Source organism: Pseudopipra pipra, chromosome W (genome assembly GCF_036250125.1).
Source record: "Pseudopipra pipra isolate bDixPip1 chromosome W, bDixPip1.hap1, whole genome shotgun sequence".
NCBI lineage: Eukaryota > Metazoa > Chordata > Aves > Passeriformes > Pipridae > Pseudopipra > Pseudopipra pipra.
Genome location: NC_087580.1, coordinates 16,312,077 through 16,326,248, shown reverse-complemented (window position 1 = coordinate 16,326,248; position 14,172 = coordinate 16,312,077). Strand labels below are relative to the sequence as shown.

Below are 14,172 nucleotides of genomic sequence, written 5' to 3'. Positions count from 1 at the left end.
TCCCTGGCATCAAACCACACCTTCCCAAACCCTGACTATTGCTCAGTTCAAAGAACAAATCTAGAGATTTCAGTTCACTTCTCTTTTCTCTGACAAAACAACAGCAACTGAAAAACCGTATTATAATCCACAAACTGAATCTCTAATTCACTAATCACTAATTGAATATTGGCACAATTAACACAAATCCAACCCCTGCAAACACTAAAGCTGACACTAAAGAATGCTCTGAACACACAATCCCAGCTTAACAGCTGCTGTGGCAATTTACCTTCCTTCAAATATTTAATGTGCATCAAATGCTTTAAAATGCACCCAAGAACAAACTACTGCATTTAACACTTACAGCAAGTGAATTTTCCTTTTTTATATCTATTATGGGCATCCCTGAGTCAGACAGGATTCTAATACTATAACACACACTCCCAGTAACACACACTCCCCAAACACTTCACTTTCTCCAGCACTGACCATTGGGTTTGACAAACACAGTTCCCTGAGCAAAGCCCTCCCCAAAGCAGCTCTATGGGCAAGAGCTCTGTGTGTGACTGATCTGTGGGCAAAGCACACCTGGGGCCTGGAACCCACCCCCTGACCCACACCTGGGGCCTGGAACCCACCCCCTGACCCACACCTGGGGCCTGGAACCCACCCCCTGAACCACACCTGGGGCCTGGAACCCACCCCTTTCACTCAGTCAGTAGGGATTTCTTCTCATAAGCCAAATATCACACTCCTTCTTTTACAGTTCTAGCATCACTTTCACAACCCAATTCTATTCTATTCTGTTCTAGAGCTCCATTTCTAGGATGCTTAGGTATACCTTTTCTATGCTCAGCAATGCCTTAATAAAATTCCAGGGATCTTGCTTTGAACTCACCAGATCCAGGGACTGAGATCTCCCAGAAGAATATTTTCACTGCTCGCTGGAGTCCTCAGGGTCCCGGAATCCCTGGAGGGTCGACAGCATTGTCCCACCTGGCTCACCAAGAATTGTCCCTGAAAATCGTTGGGAAGAAATGAAACCCTCCAACGCCCCTGGGAAGTGTTGGTGAGCCAGGCACTGCTTTGTTCTGGCTCCCAGAGACAGGGAGCCAATCATTCCAGCCCCACCTGTCCCTTTCCAGACTTTTCACACATTTCTACATTTGAACAAACAAACAAATTCATGTTCATTGCTTCTAATTTACCCCAATTAATGAACTAATGAATTCTCTTCATTAATTAAGACTCTAATTAGTAGTCTATCCTTAACTGGCTAATTTGGTCCACGTTCTTTGGTCCTGTTAGCACTCCTCCTCAGACACAGAGTCAGCTTTGGAGTCCTTCCAGCTCCAAATGTCTTCCCCTGCAAAGAACCCCCTTTCCTGCAGCCCCACCCCCAAAGTAGTGCTCAGCCAATCCGAGCGCGCAGCGCTGATGACTCATCAGTTGCCGGCCAGACCCGCAGCGCCCAGCGCTCCCCGGACCCCCCCAGGGTCCCCCCTCGGCCCCAGCGCCCCCCGGGACGGGAATTTGGGCAAAGGGGAGGTGGGGGGTGCCCAGGCCGGGCCCCCCCGCGCCGTCCCGGCCGTGGCGGCTGCGGCGGGGGCCGAGTGCGGGCGGGAGCGGCCAAGAGCCCAGCGCTGCCCCATCCCGACCTGCCCCAGCTCCCACGGGAATGGGAGGAGTGGGAATAGGAGGGGAGGAGAAAGAGAGGGAGGGAGAGGAGGAGGGGGAGGGGAAGGAGGGGAAGGAGGAGGAGGAGAAAGAACGCACGTGGATGCACCGCCCGCTGTATCCGCAGCCCCCGCGTCCCGGGAGCATCGCCCCCCGCATCCCGCAGGTGACCGGGGAGGGGGAGCTCGCCCCAAATATCTTGAGGCACTCTGGGATTTTTTTTGGGCTGCAGGGGGATGTTTGGGTCTTGCAGGACCCCAAAGCTGAGCCGCAAATGCCCCTTGGGGGGATATTGGGGATCCCCGGGAGGTGTTTTTTGGGGGTCCCGGGGTGGGTTCCTGGCACAGCCCCGACGATGAGCAGGGGGATGTTGGGTCCCCGGAGCCACGTGGCGATCGCCGGATACCGGCGGGGAGTGGGGGGGACACGGGACAAACCCACCGGCTTTGGGGACCCCTGGGACAGGCGGGGGTTGGAATCTGAAACGGGGGCCCGGAGAGGGGGAACTCCCGGCAGTCTGGAGAGGAGGGGGGAGCAGCGAGGGCGGTGGGGGGAGCCGGGACCCCCGGCAGCCTGGAGAGAGGGCTGGACACCTTGGGATCGCCAGCACCCCGAAGGCGAGAGTCAGGGGAGAAGGGACCCTGGGACCCCGAAAGCCCCCGACCCCCCTAAAAGGGCCCCCGGAGAGGGGAGCCCCCGGGACCCCCGGGACCCCCAGCAGCCCAGAGAAGGGGGATCCCCAGAATGGCAAAGTGAGGAGCCCATAAAGGAAGGACCCCTGGGATTCCCGGGATCTCCGGCAGCCCAGAGAGGGCGGGAACCCTGGAGAGGGGGTTCCCCAATACATGTGAGACCTCCAGCAGCCCACCCAGGAGGGACCCCAGAACCCCAAAGTGGATGGACCAGCGAGGGGGAACTCCACTGCTGAGAGGGTTGTTTTGGGCTGAATCTTGGTGGTTTGGAGGTTTTCTTGGCCAGAAGCCGCCCAGTAACATCTAGAGATGGCCTTGGGCAGGAGGAACCCACAAGCCAATGCACTCACACTTTGTTTTTCCCCACACAGCAGGATTTCTCCTTCCCAAACCTTGGCCAGATGGAGGAGGAGGCTGCGAGGAAGAGGAAGATGCCCCAGGACCCCCAGGCAGGTGAGGAGGAAGTCAGTGCCCCTTTGCCCTGTCTTGTCCTGTATCTCCCAGCTGAGCATCACCCCCGGCTGCAGGACAACCCCGCTGCTGCCGCCGTCCTGCCGGGGCCGGAGTTGGGGGGATGTCCTTGGCCTTCCCTGTGGGCCGGAGGCAAATCCCCTCCCTGTCCTTCTTCCCTCCTGCCCCAGGCCCCGAGCTGAGGACGGAGAGCCCGGAGGACAAATCCCCCCGGCAGAGCCTGGTGGGAGAGGCCGTTTTGAAGGGCTCCACGGCGCAGGAAGGCAGCGGGGAGGGAAAGCCACGAAGGTATCCCAGGAGGAGGGTCTCCAAAGCCAGCCCAGGGTGCTCTGAGGAGGAAAGACCCACCCTGTGCCGGGAAGGCGACGAGGGCTTGAGCCAGAGCCCTGACCTGGATGTCCATGAGCAGCCTCACACCAGGAAAAAGCCCTCCAAGTGCTTGGACTGTTGGAAGAGCTTCAGCCAGAGCTCCCACCTGATCTGCCACCAGCGCACCCACAGCGGGGAACGGCCCTACATGTGTGGGGAATGTGGGAAGAGCTTCATCTGCAGCTCCAACCTGATCTGCCACCAGCGCACCCACACTGGAGAACGGCCCTACAAGTGCTTGGAATGCAAGAAGAGGTTTCAGACCAGCGGGAATCTCCTCCTGCATGAAAGGACACACACAGGGGAGAGGCCCTTCCTCTGCACCCACTGTGGGAAGGGCTTCATCCAGAACTCCCACCTCGTCAGCCACCGGCACATCCACAGCGGGGAGAGGCCCTACAAGTGTGGGGAGTGTGGGAAGAGCTTCAGCCAGAGCTCTGCCTTGACCTCACACCAACGGACCCACCAGTAAGGGAAGCCCTAAAGGTGCCTCGACTGTGGGAAGAGCTTTGTCTGCTGCTCCAACTCCATCACCCACTGGAGGAGTGATGTCTTCCCACATTGGGAAGACACCTGGCTGGTGGTCTCCACATCCTCCTGGTTCCCCACAGGCACCTGGGTGAACACAGTGGGAGAAACATCCATGGGGTCACAAACTGACCTGGGAAATTCAGTGGGAAGAGCTGATTTGTTGAATTTAAAACAAAGACATTCAACAAAGACATCTAAAGCCCCACCATTTTACTGGCATTTGGGGTCATTTGGAGATCCAGGGGAATATTTGGGAGGATTTGGAGTTTCTGGTGGGATGTGGGGGAGATTACCCCAAAAATGGGGGTTCCCAGCCTGGGCAAACGGGGCCACATTCTCGTAGTTGTGCCAGCAGTTCATGTCCCCCTGATCCTGTCTGTTCTCCAGGAACTCCCCTTGGCTGTTCCAGTGCCTGGCCTGGGTCTCCCCACACGGGGTGTCCCCCCCAGGTGCCCAAATCTCTGCTGAAGTGCCTGAGCTGCTCCCAGTTGGAGATGTACCCGGGCAGGAACCTCTCCCGGTCGGGGCCGTTCACTCGGCTTTTCCCAGGACCTGGAACAGCCCTGGGTGTGCAGGGACACAGGTCAGGGGGTGCCCCCCCAGCAGCCCTCAGCCCCCCCAGCAGGTTGGGAGCTCAGGGGGCCACCCCGGACCCCCCTTTCCCACCCTCATCTGCCCCACAGCTGCTGCAGCACCAGTTACTGGGTGGGGGAGTCCCCCCATCAGCCCCCCAGGGACGGACAGGGGGCTTGGGCACCTGTGCACAATCGTCACCAGAGCAAGCACACAAAGGGTTACAGAAGCAGTGGACATTCCCAGGGCGGATCTGCCCCCTCCCAGAGCCCCAGGGAACCGCTCCAGGGCTCAAGTGATGGGGGACAGGGGAGACCCATGTGGGAACCCCCTGCCCTCTGTCCCCCTGCCCACTGTCCAACACCCCTTTTCTCCCCTCTCCCACCCTTTTCCCATCATCCCCACCGTCCCCAGCTCCCCCCCAGCTCGGTTTGGGGGTGTTTCTTCCCCGTGCCCTGCTCGGTTTCACAGTCTCAGCCCCCTCCTCGCTCACTTTGGAGGTCCCAGCCCCCCTTTTCTCCCGTTCTCCCCCCTTTTCCCATTGTCCCCTGAAAGGCAGCTGTTAAATATTGGGTGCTGAAAAAGCTGCTCCATCGTGTCCATTCCAAATTAAGCCTGCATTTCTTAGGAGGGACTGGCATCCAAAGGGCAGCAAGAAGAGTCTTCTAATTCTCTTCTGCTTGATCCTCTGTGCAGCTGCCCATTTTCCCTCAAACCAGGCGGGAGAACAGGAAGAGCCCTGGTGTGGTCGGGGAGCAGCGCTGACCCCAAAGGGCTGCATTTCCCCTGCCGATGCTCCTGCTCTGCCCTCCCCCGGGGCTGGCTCTGCCTGGCGCTGGCCGGACGTGCCGGGGCTCCTCACTGAGCAAAGCCCTTGCCAAAGTTGAGGGGCAAGTGCCGAGCCCGGCTGGCCTGGGAGGAAGCGACAGCAGCGCGGGCCGAGCGGGCGGGATGGGGTCCGAGCAGCGGCGGGAAGTTGCAAACTTGGCAGCCAAGAAGTTGAACTAAAGTGAAGCAGCTCCAAAAGGCCGTGGTCTTGGCGTGGGGGCGGGAGGAAGGGGAGCTCCGTGACTGCGGCCGGGGCTGGTTGGGAGCGGAGCGGCCGGGGCTGCCCCCGGGGCTCGCGGGGGCCAACGGGGAACGGACAAACGGACCAACGGACCAACGGCCCCTGCGCTTCGGCAGCAGCAGCGGCGGCAGCAGCGACTGTAGCGACGCGCTCTCGCTGTGACTCTTGTTCGTGCTCTCCTTGCTCGAGCTCTTCGTCCTCCTCTCCCTCTCCCGGTGTCCCGCTGTCCCAGTGTCCCTGTGCCGGTGTCCCATTGCCGGTGTCCCTGTGCCAGTGTCCCACTCCCGCTGTCCCTGTCCCGTTCCCGGTCCCCCCTCCCCTTGCCGGCCCGGCCCATGGCCCCGGCCGTTCCCCTGTGCCGGGCGGGGCCGCCCCGTCCCCGGCCCTGGGCGGCCCGGCGCGGTCTCGCCCTCGCCCGGCTCCCGGCGCGCCGGCTGTGGCGCTGCTGGGCGCTCCTGTGGGGCTGGCTGTGGGACGGGCTCGGCCTCGCCGCCCCTTGGCTCCGCCTGGCTCGAGCCCGGCGCCTGCCGGGGCCGGCGGGGGCCGCGGGCGCCGCGGCCGCTGCCGCCTCCTCGGCGGCTTCCCCGGCCAGAGCTCCGCCGCTCGCCAGCCCGGCCGCCGGCAGCGAGCCGCCGCTGCCCGCTGCGGCTGGGGAAGCCCGGCCCGGGCCGCTTGAGGGGCGCTCGGGGGCCGTGCCGGGCCCCGGCCCCAACGCTGACGGCCACGTCTCGCCCGCACCGAAGGCCAAGGAGCCGCTGCACGAGCGCTACCGGCTGCATTCGCTGCTGGGCAGCGGCGGCTTCGGCCGCGTCTACGCGGGGACCTGCCTGGCGGACGGAGCCCCGGTGAGTGCAGCAGGAGGAGGAGGAGAAGGAGGAGGAGGAGGAGGGCGGGACGGGCGGCGAGCTCAACCCGCCCTTCCCCTCGGCTTGCAGGTGGCCATCAAAGCCGTGTCCCGGGATGGCATCCGGCGCTGGGGCGAGCTGGTGAGCGAGCGGGGCTAGCGGCAGAAAGCGGGGCGGGACGGGCGGGGACGAGCCGAGGCCCGGCAGGGTGGAAGCCGCCGGGACACCTGGAGGGAGAGTGGCCGTGGGCTCGGTGGGGGACGGGGAGCATCCAGGGCTGGCCGAGGGGGAGCAGGCAGACAGGCACGGCATCAGCCCCACTGACGACCCCGTGGTCCCCCCGCAGCCCGACGGCACCCGGGCCCCCCTGGAGATCGTGCTGCTGGACAAGGTGTCCAATGGCTTCCCTGGGGTCATCCAGCTCCTGGAGTGGTTCGAGCTCCCCAACGGGTTCCTGTTGGTGATGGAGCATCCGGAGCCGTCTCAGGACCTCTCTCGCTTACTGAGGGCGTGGGGGTTCCTGCCGGAGGAGATGGCGTGGGGGCTGTTCCGCCAGGTGCTGCAGGCCGTGCGGCACTGCACCAGCTGCGGTGTCCTGCACCGGGACATCAAGCCCCAGAACATCCTCCTCCACCTGGCCAGCGGCGAGGCCAAGCTCCTCGACTTTGGATGTGGCACCTTCCTTAAGGACACGGTCTACACCCAGTTTGCAGGTGAGCCCACAGCCGGGGGATGCTCCTGGTGCCGGGCATCGCATGGCCATGCCCGGGTGTGGCAGTGGAGATTGCCCCTTTGGCCGAGGGGGAACAGGATTAGTTCTTCAGCCAAGTTGCTTTTGGATGGGGCTGGGGGTTACTGTGAGACAGGCCCCGGCCTTGGCGACAGCCTGTGCCACCCACCCTGTCCCGGGCTGGGTCTGGGGCAGGGGGGAGCCAGCCTGACCAAAACCCCCATGAGGGTAGCAGAGAAGGGGGTCAGAACTGTGCACCAGCTGGCTTGGTGTGCAGGCGAGGAAGGGCTTGGGCTGCTCCGCTCGCCTTGTTTGCCTTGGCTTATGATGATGTGTTGGGGGCAGTGCAGTGGGGCGGGGAGAAGGCACGGCTTTTCCCCACCACTGGGTGGGTTTTTCCCTTGCATGAAATGGTTGGGCCTTGCCAGGGCTTCCGCTGCCCTCTTGGACACCAGCGGCTTCTTCTCCAACCCAGAGTTTGTAACCAAGAGTCAGGGGCCGGCGAGAAGGCAGTGGGTCACAGCGTGTGCCACTGGGGCAGGCCCCACATTGCCAGGGCTGCTGGGGTGAGGCTCTGGGAGCAGGCAGCATCCACCTGCTGAACTGCGTCTGTATTCCGTAGGAACACTGTCATACAGCCCGCCAGAGTGGATCTACCTCAAGCGCTACCACGGCGAGGAGGCGACCATCTGGTCCCTGGGCATCCTGCTCTACCAGATGGTCTGCGGGAAGCACCCTTTCCGCAAAGGCCCCAACACCATCTGGGCCCAGCTCCCGTTCCCAGCACGGGTCTCTCCAGGTGGATACCAATCTTTGTGGCACGGGGGGAATAACGGTGTTGGGAGAGGGCAGCGGGCTCACGAGGACGCCGCTCTTGAAGCTGTTTGTGTCCCATGGGTGGCTGGAGGAGGTGGCCTGTGTCCTGCCATCCTGCTCTCCTCCAAAAGGGAGAATCGATGGAGAAGTTTGGGCACAGCTCTGAGCACAGCCAGCACAGCCTGGGCACGTGGACAGTGGGACAGAGGGGACAGGATCCTTCTCCAACTGACCGGCCATTTTCCCCCCAGGCTGCCAGCATCTTATCAGGTGGTGTTTGTCCATCCGCCCCTCGGACAGGCCAGCACTGGAAGACCTGTTGTGCCATCCTTGGGTGCAGGGCATTCCCCTGCCCTAGAAGACGGGAGAGATCCACGTGCTCCCTTTGATCCCGGGGCCTGGCAGGTAACACCTCCACACATCTCTTGGCAATAAGAACCAAAGGAAACCAGACTTTTTTGTCAGCCTGTAGCACTGAGGGGGGGTCATCCCATGGGAACACGCCCCTCTTTGTGCTGGAGCTGGGCTGCAGACCCGGTCTCCCAAGTGCTGGTGGCCACCATCCAACCTGGTTTTGCTCGTCCCGCTTCACAGACAGCTGGGCCCTCAGCAGAACGCTGACAGCCTGGTCTGGCCCCCAGGGAAGGAGAAGGGGCCTCTGGAGAAGCTGTGCCGGGTGGGGCTGCTGCTGGAGACATCGAGGACGATGTCAGGGATGACAAGCTCTCAGTTGACCTGGACGCCGGCGAGCTGAAGAGGATGGCCTTTGATTCTGGCCCCTTCCTCCAAGCCGTGCTCCACACGCCGTTTGCAGATGAGTCCACACCCAGGGGGTGCTCCCGGACACGGGCATTGCTCAGCCTGGCTGGGCACCGAAGGTTCCCCCTTTGCTGATGGGGAACCTGAGGAATTCTTCAGCCGGCTGCCAAGCTGCTTCTTGGCAGGAGGGCGGGCGGGTGCTCTGGGCTGGCTGTGAAATGGGAGCCCGGCTCTGCCCCCAGCCTCTGCCACTGCCCCTTTGCTGGGCGGGGCTGGGGCAGGGGCAGCCAGCCTGCCAAAAACAAACCCCCGTGGGGGGAGCAAAGGCGGGGCTGCAGAACACCAGCTGCTTTGGGCTGCAGGCCAGGAAAGGCTTGGGCTGCCTTGGCTTAGGAGCCTTTCTTTGGGCCAGTGCAGCAGGGCAGGGAGAAGGCCTGGGTTTTCCTCAGCTGGAGGAGGTGGGGTTTCTCTTTGGCCTGCAGGGCTTGGGCCTTCCTCAGAACCCTGACAGAAGGTTAACATTTTACCTTTTTTTCTTGTTTCCACTTTTGGTTTGTAATCTCTGTTCATGAATTTGTTGTTTGTTTTCCAGGGAAGAGTTGGAGCTGGTGCCCAGTCCGGGTTGGGAAGGGCTGGGACCATCCCTGGAGAGGATCTGACGTCCCCTCTGAGAAGGCTGAGGACATCCTTTGGGACATGCTCTTCTTGCGGCAGCAGATCTTGGGAGGTAGATGCTCATCTTGCCCATCTTGTCAGCAGCAGTGGGATAATGGCTTTGGGGAGATGGCAGCAGGCACATGAACATCCCGCTCTTGCAGCTGCTGAGGAGGTTGATCTCCTGGGCTTGGCTGGAGGAGGTGGCACCTGTGTTGAGTAATTGCTGAAATCCAATCGATCTGGGATGACCCCAAATGACAGTTTAGTTTTCAGCTTGCTCGAGCTGTATCTCAGCAGCTTTTGGGTATCATTTTTGGCCCCCAGACAGGACACCTCTGCCTGATCTCCCGCGGATCCGAGGGATCTCTGGATCTTCACGCCAGCACCAGGACTTTGCTGCAGAAGAGCACAGATCCCCAGCCCAGTCTGGGACACAGGTAAGATCCCAGTGGATAACAAGGCATTCTTTTGGGGAATCCTGCCCATGTCAAACGTATGGATCTTTCAGCGCACTGGGGTTCTTTGGTATTTTGGGAATCCTGCTCATCTGAGACCTGTGGATCTTCGAGCCCTTTGGGTGGGTCCTTTGGTATTCTGGAATTTGGTCTCTGGCTTTGTTTTATGGATCACTATTGTTCTGTACTTGTATTTGTTTCTGTATTGTACCATTTTGGGTCTACTGTTTAGAGCTGGGAAGTGGGCAATCTGAAGGGGGAATTTGGAAGAAGTCCCCCCTTGGTTGCATTTTGCAATATTGGATGAAGATTGGCGGCCCCCCCGGAGGAACAGCTCCCAGGGAGAATTTAATGGAGTGTTGGAATCAATGGGTGGCTGTTCTGGAACACTGAATTAGAATCCATTGTTCCAGTTGATGCTGTTTGAGAAGGGGAACAGAAGTGGAAGGAGGTTATGTCTGGTGCTGTGTTTTTCCCTTTGCAGAACGTGTGAAAGGGCAGAAAGATTGTGGTGTGAATGCAGCGCCCTCAGAGCCCTTGGTGTGAGCCCGGAAAGGAAAATCAAGCTGAGGGACAAGATCAGTCTAATTTGGGGACATTGTTGGAGGTTGGAGTTGCAGTTCTGGAAGAAATCCCTGAGGAAATGGTGCCCCCGGGGAGAGGAAGAGGACGAGAGCATGGACAGCCTGCTTCAAACATCCCCCCAGGAGACTTGGGAGCAGTCCCTGTGCATCCTGTAAGAAAGATGGACACTGGAAATGGGATTGTCCGCAACTGAAACTTCAGAACCCTCCGAACCCTCTCGTGGCATCACTGAAGACGACTGAGGGGGCACCAGAGGATTCTTCCCCATCAGAACATCTGGTTCCAGCCAAGCTAAGCACAATTGTTTGTGGCTGTGGGAACTTGTTCCTCTGTGTTAAATGCAGGGAAATGAAACTCAAGGGACAATTCTAGAACAATTGTCTGGTGTGCCAGGGAATTGGGAAACTGGGCCATTTTTAATGCTGTGGCTTTGAAATTGGGAAAACAGTGGTTGGCTCCCCAGTTTTTGTATTTCCCCAATTCCCCAAAGCCTCTGCTTGGGAGAGATCTCTTGGCAAAATGAAATGCCACAATCCAATTGAAAAATGGTCCAATATAGGTTATTATTGCAGAGCCTAATTCTGTGCAAGTTTCTAGTTTTGCATGAGAGTCTCCCAAAGCAGAAGTAATCCATCTGCCACCATCACTTGGGGATGCAGTGGTTCCAACAGGATGGGCTGGAGAGGTGCCTCCATGATCCAAGAGAGCAGAACCCGTGAGAATTCCAGAGAAACCTGGAGTGGGGTTGGTGAGGCCAAAGCAATGTCCTTTGCAAATAGAAAGTTGTAAGGGATTCTCACCCTTTGTAGAACAACTGATGAAATTTTGCTTGTGAAAAGAATGTGAATCTAAATGGAATGCTCCAGTTTTGCCAGTCAAGCAGGCAAATGGAAGGCTATGCCAGTTAGTCCAAGACCTTAGAGCTGTAAAGAACAGAGTAGAAGATATACAAGCAGTCATAGTGAATCCTTACACTTTGCTAACTCCCCTAAATGAAAGTTTAATATGTTTCACAGCATTAGGTTTGAAAGCTGCCTTTTTGTGTCTCCCTTTGAGTTGGGAAAGTCAAGAGCTTTTTGCTTTCCAATGGGAAAATGCAAAGCTGGGGAGGAAAACCCATCTGACTTTGGTGGTCCTCTTGCAGGGGTTTAAAAATAGCCCCCCAATATCTGGAACTCAATTGGCAAAGGGACTGGAGGAATGGAGAAGTCCAAACCCACCCTCTTGGAGCCTTATTGCAGTGTGGGGATGATCTTTTGATGCCACTGATGCTGAGCAGCAACGTTGGGGTCAGACTGTGGCCCTGTGGAATTTCCTTGGGCTGAGTGGATATGGGGTATCCCAAACACAAAGTGCAAGTAGTCCAGAGCCCAGGAGCCTCCGTGGGCTTTGGAATTCTCCAAGGACAAGGGAGGCTGGGCCAGGAAGGAAAGAAGCAACCTGTCAACTGCCCCAGCCCCAGCAAAGGAAACCCAGAGCGGGATTGCTTCCAGACTAGAGGAGAAGTGTATTGGGGCAGAGCTGACTTAGGAGACAGCCCCTTGGAAAGTCCTGGTTGGGAATTGTTTCCCAGTGGGGGCAGCTTTGTCCGGCATGGAAAACAATTCTCTGGATGCACAGAACTCCCCACCACCAGGGCAGAGATCCTGACAGAGATCCTTCTCCCAGTAGAAGAAAATGAGTCTAGTGCTAAGGATTGTCAACTCCTTGAAACAGTAGAGCAAACTTTGCTCCAGGAGGCTGGGCAGTTCCCCCAAGTGGGCAAATAATAGTCCCTGAGCCAATCTCCTGTGACCTGGTGGATGGGGAACATGAGGGGATTCCTTGGAGTGAAGCAAATTATTGAAACATTTGCCCAAGTGGGTTCTTGGTCCAAAACTGACCCCAGTTGTACAAGCAGTGAGTCAGCAGTGTGGTGTGTGGAAGAGAAATAATCCAAACCCTGCCACTGGAGTGGGAACAGGTGATGGAAAATGCAGAAATGCTGCAGGTGAATGTTGGCAGATGGATGTGACTGAATTGCCCAGAAAAGGGGGGTGTAAAGATCTCCTGGTCTTGGGGGATACCTTCTCTGGGTGGCCAGAGGCTGTTCCTTGTTGCACTAAGCAGGTTGGGAAAGAGACTGCAATCCTGTTCAGTGCAATCCTCCCTGTATTTGGGATGCCTTTGGGAATGTCATCAGACAGAGGTTCCCACTTGACTGCAGAAACAAAATGCTTCACTCTTGTTTTGCTCTTCTGACAACAGTTCAAACACTGTTGACGTGGGAGGAAAATTTACATGTCTTTTTAGTGCCAAAGGTGATCCAAGTGTTGCCCACAAGTGTCTGTATTAAGTAAGCAAGACTCTGTAAGGAATCTGGAAACTGTGTGTGTAATGTAAAGCCCTGTGTGGCTGTCACTGAAGTGCTGAGGCTGAACAACAGCCCCTGAGCCAAAGCTGAGCTCTAGATGAACCTTCCAACCTAATGGGCTGTGTCTCCATGTATCTGCTCCTGAGCTAAAACTGGGTCTATTTGTTGGTACAAATGTGGTGGGATGGGACTCCACCTGTGTATCTGCTCCTGAACCAAACAGGTGTGCTTCTTAGGAAGATCTGTTAGTCTGGGCTCATCAGTGAATCCTGTTTGTATCTGTTCCTTAACAAAAGATGTCTGATTGTGAGCAAAATCTGATCTTTCTCTTTCTGTATCTGGAGAGTGGTGGAGGCCATGGCAGTCGATGTCTGGCCTTGTTTGGCAGTGGCTGGTGCAGGGGGAGCCTTGGTTTGGGAGAAGTAGAACATTGCTCCCAAGATTCTGCTCTGGCCAAATAAGGAACAACAGAATCTTAGAGAAGTCCTGGAGAATTGGATCAGGGCTGGAACTCAAGCAAACAGGATGTGAGCTGAGCTCTGGGGACCCAGAGAAGATCAAACCAAACATGACGGTCTCTGTGGGGAAAAGCAGTGATGCTGAGAACCGAGGTCAAGAAGCAGACACCTGAGCTTTGGGGGGCACCAGATGCCAAAAAACCCACCAGAGACCCCCAGAGAAGACCCCAAATGACCAAGTAGGGACTTGCAATAGGGGTGTGACTGTGTAAAGCACAGTAATGGACATGTGTTCAGTAAGGGGGAATATCCAATGCCTCTGGAATCAGTGGGTGTAATCCCAAGCCCTGCCTGTGTCCCTGAGCAGGCTGGATTAGAAGAACTCTCCTGCAGGCGTCCAGCACGCTGCCCTAAAGAATGCCTGCTTCTTAACACCTCCCAGCTGGGGTTAAGGACTTGCTTTCTGCTGCTTTTGGGCACCATTTCTGGCCCCAGATGGGACCCTCTGCCTGATCTCCCGTGGATCCGAGGGATCTCTGGGTCTTCACGCCGGCCCCAGGACTTTCCTGGAGAAGACCACAGATCCCTGGACTGGTCTGGGATGGGGGAAGATCCCATTGGATAATAAGGCATTCTTTTGGGGAATCCTGTCCCTCTAAGACGTGTGGATCTTCCAGCTCTTTGGGTGGGTTATTTGGTGTTCCCCCATTTGGTCTCTGGCTTTGTTTTCTCCACTGATCCTTGTTTTGTGTTTGTATTTGTTTCTGCACTGTAACATTTGTCCAAGTGGGTTCTTGGTCCAAAACTGACCCCAGCTGTACAAGCAGTGAGTCAGCAGTGTGGTGTGTGGAAGAGAAATAATCCAAACCCTGCCACTGGAGTGGGAACAGGTGATGGAAAATGTAGAAATGCTGCAGGTGAATGTTGGCAGATGGATGTGACTGAATTGCCCAGAAAATGGGGGTGTAAAGATCTCCTAGTCTTGGGGGATACCTTCTCTGGGTGGCCAGAGGCTGTTCCTTGTCACACCAACTGGGCTGGGGAAGTGAGTGGAATATTGTTGAATCCAAGAATCCCTGGATTCGAGGTACATTTGGGAATGTCATCAGACAGAGGAGCTCACTTGATTGTAGAAGTGGTACAGCAAGTC

The 14,172-nt window shown here is 57.4% G+C and overlaps 2 protein-coding genes across 2 annotated transcripts; both read left to right on the top strand.

Moving 5' to 3' along the window:
• The first annotated feature begins 2,345 nt into the window (after positions 1-2,345).
• LOC135406449 (zinc finger protein 239-like) lies at positions 2,346-4,939 on the top strand. Its single transcript, XM_064640825.1, has 2 exons — positions 2,346-2,804; positions 2,993-4,939. Exons 1-2 carry the CDS (start codon positions 2,753-2,755, stop codon positions 3,661-3,663), a joined length of 723 nt encoding a protein of 240 aa, XP_064496895.1. The 5' UTR covers positions 2,346-2,752; the 3' UTR covers positions 3,664-4,939.
• Positions 4,940-5,699: 760 nt separating this feature from the next.
• LOC135404883 (serine/threonine-protein kinase pim-1-like) lies at positions 5,700-12,880 on the top strand. The gene is made up of 6 exons (XM_064639611.1): positions 5,700-6,350; positions 6,556-6,922; positions 7,562-7,738; positions 8,007-8,160; positions 8,350-9,608; positions 10,111-12,880. The coding sequence occupies exons 1-4, from the start codon at positions 5,700-5,702 to the stop codon at positions 8,111-8,113; spliced, it is 1,302 nt and encodes a 433-aa protein (XP_064495681.1). The 3' UTR covers positions 8,114-8,160; positions 8,350-9,608; positions 10,111-12,880.
• Positions 12,881-14,172: the final 1,292 nt, after the last annotated feature.

Bases quoted from the DNA above. Each gene is read 5' to 3' on its own strand.
- LOC135406449 (XM_064640825.1), top strand. From the start codon at position 2,753: ATGGAGGAGGAGGCTGCGAGGAAGAGGAAGATGCCCCAGGACCCCCAG. The intron at 2,805-2,992 runs GTGAGGAGGAAG...CTCCTGCCCCAG, and splicing joins GCCCCAGGACCCCCAGGCAG to GCCCCGAGCTGAGGACGGAG.
- LOC135404883 (XM_064639611.1), top strand. From the start codon at position 5,700: ATGGCCCCGGCCGTTCCCCTGTGCCGGGCGGGGCCGCCCCGTCCCCGG. The intron at 6,923-7,561 runs GTGAGCCCACAG...TGTATTCCGTAG, and splicing joins GGTCTACACCCAGTTTGCAG to GAACACTGTCATACAGCCCG. The intron at 7,739-8,006 runs GTGGATACCAAT...TTTTCCCCCCAG, and splicing joins CCCAGCACGGGTCTCTCCAG to GCTGCCAGCATCTTATCAGG.